The 6,871-nt window shown below is 42.8% G+C and overlaps 1 protein-coding gene across 5 annotated transcripts in view; it reads left to right on the top strand.

Moving 5' to 3' along the window:
* The first annotated feature begins 5,197 nt into the window (after positions 1-5,197).
* Positions 5,198-6,871, top strand: part of LOC130124726 (MAP/microtubule affinity-regulating kinase 3-like) — a 96,967-nt gene continuing 95,293 nt past the window's right edge. For 3 of the 5 annotated variants that reach the window (XM_056294057.1, XM_056294056.1, XM_056294053.1), the window contains exon 1: positions 5,198-5,807. In XM_056294057.1, the coding sequence (XP_056150032.1) occupies positions 5,757-5,807 (51 nt within the window). In that variant the 5' untranslated portion in view covers positions 5,198-5,756. Of the gene's footprint in view, positions 5,808-6,495; positions 6,628-6,871 lie in introns of all 5 variants that reach the window. The other 2 variants (XM_056294055.1, XM_056294054.1) reach the window with 2 other exon arrangements.

The following is a 6,871-nucleotide window of genomic DNA, read 5'->3' as shown; positions in this document are numbered from 1 at the left end:
AACATTCCCACGTGTTTTTGAACCAACATCACAACATTCCCACATTTCAACATTCCAACGTGTTTCAGAACCAAGATAACAACATTCCCACGTTTCCACACCAACATCAAAACATTCCAACATGTTTCCACACCAACATCACAACATTCCCACGTTTCTGAACCAACATCAAAACATTCCCATGTTTCCACACCAACATCACAACATTCCCACGTTTCTGAACCAACATCACAACATTCCCACGTTTCTGAACCAACATCACAACATTCCCACGTTTCTGAACCAACATCACAACATTCCCACACCAACATCACAACATTCCCACGTTTTTCTGAACCAACATCACAACATTCCCACATTTCCACACCAACATCACAACATTCCCACGTGTTTCTGAACCGAGATCACAACATTCCCACGTTTCCACACCAACATCAAAACATTCCACCATGTTTCCACACCAACATCACAACATTCCCACGTTTCCACACCAATATCACAACATTCCCACGTTTCCACACCAATATCACAACATTCACACGTGTTTCTGGACCAACATCACAACATTCCCAAACCAACATCACAACATTCCCACGTGTTTCTGAACCAACATCACAACATTCCAACATGTTTCCACATCAACATCACAGCATTCCCACATGTTTCTGAACCAAAATCACAACATTCGCACGTGTTTCTGAACCAACATCACAACATTCCAACATGTTTCCACACCAACATCACAACATTCCCAAGTGTTTTTGAACCAACATCACAACATTCCCACATTTCCACACCAACATCATAACATTCCCACGTGTTTCTGAACCAAGATCAAAACATTCCCACGTTTCCACACCAACATCAAAACATTCCACCATGTTTCCACACCAACATCACAACATTCCCACGTTTCTGAACCAACATCACAACATTCCCACGTGTTTCTGAACCAACATCACAACATTCCAACATGTTTCCACATCAACATCACAACATTCCCACGTGTTTCTGAACCAAAATCACAACATTCGCACGTGTTTCTGAACCAACATCACAACATTCCCACATTTCCACACCAACATCACAACATTCCCACATGTTTCTGAACCAACATCACAACATTCCAACATGTTTCCACACCAACATCACAACATTCCCACGTGTTTCTGAACCAACATCACAACATTCTCACGTTTCCACACCAATATCACAACATTCCCACGTGTTTCTGAACCAACATCACAACATTCCCACGTGTTTCTGAACCAACATCACAACATTCCCACATTCCCACACCAACATCACAACATTCCCACGTGTTTCTGAACCAACATTACAACATTCCAACATGTTTCCACACCAACATCACAACATTCCCACGTTTCTGAACCGACATCACAACATTCCCAATGTTTCTGAACCAACATCACAAAATTCCCACATGTTTCCACACCAATATCACAACATTCCCACGTTTCCACATCAACATCAAAACATTCCCACATATTTCGTTTTTTCAAATCAGGCATGTTGTACAAAGACAGTCCTCCCACTTCCCCAATTGCCCCCGAGTCACCAGTGGATACCTCTTCAACTCTGGATCCACAGCAGAAACGCCTCCTCGCTACTGTTTACGGCCTATTTGACTCACTTAACTCAGGCCTTCTTGCCCAAACACAAAACCTCTGGGAGATAGACCGAGGTACTGAGCTACCAGAAGATAGGTGGAATTCCATTCTTAAGCTGGTCCACTCATCCTCAAGTTGTGCCAGGCACGGCCTGCTACATGGAAGATGCTGCACAGAATCCATTGGACCAGTGCTAGGTTAGCAAAGATGAACCTCAACGTCAGTGACCCGCTCCCCTTATACTACATGTGTGCTGGTCCTGTCCCAGGCTACGAGACCACTGGACAAAAATATTTTCATGGGGTAAAACTCACAGGCATGTTTACATTGTGTTCTGTTTGTCTTATAAACCGGTGCAAAAATGTGATGAAAATATTATAAAAAACAAAAACAAAAACTAAAGTGACAAAGCACAGAATGATTTCTGTAGGGTTGGAATAAAGGACCCAAAACTAAAATACATTCAAAATATAAAAAAACAAGATGAATATAATAATTAGAAAAATACTACTACAACTACCACCACAATAACAACAACTACTACTACTACTACTACTACTATTAGTAGTACGTCCGGCTGCTCCCGTTAGGGGGCGCCACAGCGGATCATCCGTTTTCATTTCTTCCTGTCCTCTAAAAATAATAACAATAATAATAACAATAATAATAATTAGAAAACTATTCATGGTAAACATAAAACAACGTAAGCTACATTCCCACGTGTTTCTGAACCAAGATCACAACATTCCCACGTTTCCACACCAACATCAAAACATTCCAACATGTTTCCACACCAACATCACAACATTCCCACGTTTCTGAACCAACATCACAACATTCCCACGTTTCCACACCAACATCACAACATTCCCACGTTTCTGAACCAACATCACAACATTCCCATGTTTCCACACCAACATCACAACATTCCCACGTGTTTCTGAACCAACATCACAACATTCCAACATGTTTCCACATCAACATCACAACATTCCCACGTGTTTCTGAACCAACATCACAACATTCTCACATTTCCACACCAACATCACAACATTCCCACGTGTTTCTGAACCAAGATCACAACATTCCCACGTTTCCACACCAACATCACAACATTCCCACGTTTCTGAACCAACATCACAACATTCCCATGTTTCCACACCAACATCACAACATTCCCACGTGTTTCTGAACCAACATCACAACATTCCAACATGTTTCCACATCAACATCACAACATTCCCACGTGTTTCTGAACCAACATCACAACATTCTCACATTTCCACACCAACATCACAACATTCCCACGTGTTTCTGAACCAAGATCACAACATTCCCACGTTTCCACACCAACATCAAAACATTCCACCATGTTTCCACACCAACATCACAACATTCCCACGTTTCTGAACCAACATCACAACATTCCCACGTGTTTCTGAACCAACATCACAACATTCCAACATGTTTCCACATCAACATCACAACATTCCCACGTGTTTCTGAACCAAAATCACAACATTCGCACGTGTTTCTGAACCAACATCAAAACATTCCCACGTTTCCACACCAACATCACAACATTCCCACATGTTTCTGAACCAACATCACAACATTCCCACGTTTCCACACCAACATAAAAACATTCCAACATGTTTCCACACCAACATCACAATATTCCCACGTTTCCACACCAACATCACAACATTCCCATGTTTCTGAACCAACATCACAACATTCCCATTATTCCACACCAACATCACAACATTCCCACGTTTCTGAACCAACATCACAACATTCCCACGTGTTTCTGAACCAACATCACAACATTCCCATGTTTCCACACCAATATCACAACATTCCCACGTGTTTCTGAACCAACATCACAACATTCCCACGTGTTTCTGAACCAACATCACAACATTCCCACACCAACATCACAACATTCCCATGTGTTTCTGAACCAACATTACAACATTCCAACATGTTTCCACACCAACATCACAACATTCCCACGTTTCTGAACCAACATCACAACATTCCCAATGTTTCTGAACCAACATCACAAAATTCCCACATGTTTCCACACCAATATCACAACATTCCCACGTTTCCACATCAACATCAAAACATTCCCACATGTTTCGTTTTTTCAAATCAGGCATGTTGTACAAAGACAGTCCTCCCACTTCCCCAATTGCCCCCGAGTCACCAGTGGATACCTCTTCAACTCTGGATCCACAGCAGAAACGCCTCCTCGCTACTGTTTACGGCCTATTTGACTCACTTAACTCAGGCCTTCTTGCCCAAACACAAAACCTCTGGGAGATAGACCGAGGTACTGAGCTACCAGAAGATAGGTGGAATTCCATTCTTAAGCTGGTCCACTCATCCTCAAGTTGTGCCAGGCACGGCCTGCTACATGGAAGATGCTGCACAGAATCCATTGGACCAGTGCTAGGTTAGCAAAGATGAACCTCAACGTCAGTGACCCGCTCCCCTTATACTACATGTGTGCTGGTCCTGTCCCAGGCTACGAGACCACTGGACAAAAATATTTTCATGGGGTAAAACTCACAGGCATGTTTACATTGTTTTCTGTTTGTCTTATAAACCGGTGCAAAAATGTAATGAAAATATTATAAAAAACAAAAACAAAAACTAAAGTGACAAAGCACAGAATGATTTCTGTAGGGTTGGAATAAAGGACCCAAAACTAAAATACATTCCAAATATAAAAAAACAAGATGAATATAATAATTAGAAAAATACTACTACAACCACAATAACAACTACTACTACTACTACTACTACTACTACTACTACTATTAGTAGTACGTCCGGCTGCTCCCGTTAGGGGGCGCCACAGCGGATCATCCGTTTTCATTTCTTCCTGTCCTCTAAAAATAATAACAATGATAATAATAATAATAATTAGAAAACTATTCATGGTAAACATAAAACAACGTAAGTTAAATGGTGTAAGTATCTCTATTTTCAGAGGCAGATCGTAACAGACTGGGCTATAGAAAGGAGATATCAGAGCATCCGTTTCAGCCTGATTCAGCAGGAAGATATAGGTTTAATACGCGTTTCCAGATTCATTCGAATAACGTCATTTCTAATTGTCCGATTCAGGTTCATTAGCATATCAGTTCTAATAGTCTGACCCAAATTCATCTGAAAATGCCAGCTCGGTCCTTTAGATCCATACTCTATCGCTAATATGTCTTAATGCTCTGATCCAGATTCTCTAGATAATATCGGTCTTAATGCTCTGATCCAGATTCTCTAGATAATATCGGTTTTAATGGTCTGATCCAGATTCTTTAGAATGATTTTAGGTCTAACTGATACATGTTTTTTTTTTACATTTTAATTGATTAATTGATTAATTCGATTAGTCTAACTTCTCGGTACTCTCGGGTCCTCTCGCCAGTCTGTGCGCCACCTAGCAACAACAGACAGCGCCGCTCGTCTTCAAGCGCCAATCAGCTCTGACGTTGTTTCTTTCGTCACTTCCTCTCAGCGCCCTGGGTTTGGTTCCTCAGTCAGTGGGCCGCCATCTTGGATCGAACTGATTTAGAAACCAAGTACTGAGGAGATGGGAAGAATTTAACCGAACCGGGCCTTTTGGGGAAAGCGGATTCATTCTACAGCCAGATAAATTATATTTGAACTCGAGAATCCCGTCGAAAGACCAGGACCGAGACGGGCAGTGGATCCTCAGACCGGTTTTACTCCCCCCCCTCCTCTTCCTGGTCCGGACTGTTTTGTCCAGGGCCCGGGAACTGATATCAGTTTATGTTTACGGTACACCAGTTGAGTCAGTGTCGTAGAACTGGTACCAGTTTGTTAAACGGCAACGCCAGTGACACAATCGTCATTGGACTGGTGCCAGGTAGGTTTAACCGGAATACCAGTTAAATCAGAATCTGGGGACTGGTACCAATTTGTTAAACGGCAACACCAGTTAAATCAGCATCTGTCTGGTCGTGGGTCGGGTTGTGTTCTGGGTCATGCAGTTTGTGAAGTTGGTCAGATAGTCAACGTTCAGGTTAATGTTCATCTTCAGCACGTTTCCACGTTCCCGACTGACGGTACCGGGCCGCCCGACGCGTTAAGATGTCAGCCAGAACTCCTCTCCCGACTGTCAGCGAGCGGGACGCCGAGAATGTAAGTCTGCTTCTCTGAACAAACGCACTTCGTCAAGTCAACACAACATCCTTCGTCATCCTCACTGACGATTTTCCGGAACTAATATTGCATAGTGTATTTCTGTCTGTGTCTAGAATAGCCCACCTCCCTCAGCCTCTTTCTGAATGATGGTTCTATGGCGCTGGAATTGTTCACAAAGCGTAGTTTCATTAGTTAGCTGTTAGTTGAATTAGTAATCGATGGGCATAAGGTGTGGAATAACCAAACTGAGTCAGTAGCGCTGGGCTGTGGATCCTTTAAGTTCTGGTATTAAAGGAACTGTTTAGTTGAAGATGGTCGTGATAGTCGTACGCACATAATTCAGCAACATTTTCCACAAGGCTCATTCATTCTCTTGTCTGCAAATTGTGTGTCACTCTGCAGTTGTGTTGCCTTGCTCTTACCTCTGCCCAGCTAATGCTCTGTAGACCTGGTGATCTTCAGCCGTGCATGACAATGGTCTTCAAATGTGTTCATTTAAAAGGGAGTAACTCTTAGTTTTATTATCCATGCTGCTCACCTGTGGAGGTCATGTGCTGCACCAAAACATGCATGTTTATTAGAGGTGCTTGAATTTTGAGGTGTGTTGAGGGCATGAGGCCCAATCAGAGTCCATCTTGTAACATGGGACAAACTAAAGCCCTGCCGTTTGGCACTGGATGAACAGGTGCCCACATGTTTCAGAGCCTGCCCATCAACGGGATCAATGAATTGACAGCAGCATCAGAGCGGGCAGCTGCTGGGTCTGTGTGGCATTCAGCAGGCAGGACTCAGGATGAGAAGCTTCCATCACTTCACTGTAAGTAGATCGTCCTCTGTGACCCAGTTTACTAGAATCTGGGTTCCTCTGCTCCTCTCTCCAGGTGCTGCAAAAAGATGTAGCAGAGACAGGACAGTAGATTTCAAAGTAATTTCTGTTAAATCCGATTAATATAAAGGCACAAAGGTTTTTCCTGGAATCTTTCAGGGCCGAGAGAACACTGAGCGGTGTGTGTGTGTGTGTGTGTGTGTGTGTGTGAGAGAGAGAGAGAGAGAGAGAGAGA

The sequence above is a fragment of the Lampris incognitus genome, chromosome 15 (genome assembly GCF_029633865.1).
Source record: "Lampris incognitus isolate fLamInc1 chromosome 15, fLamInc1.hap2, whole genome shotgun sequence".
Lineage (NCBI taxonomy): Eukaryota > Metazoa > Chordata > Actinopteri > Lampriformes > Lampridae > Lampris > Lampris incognitus.
This window is presented reverse-complemented; position numbering and strand designations above follow the sequence as displayed.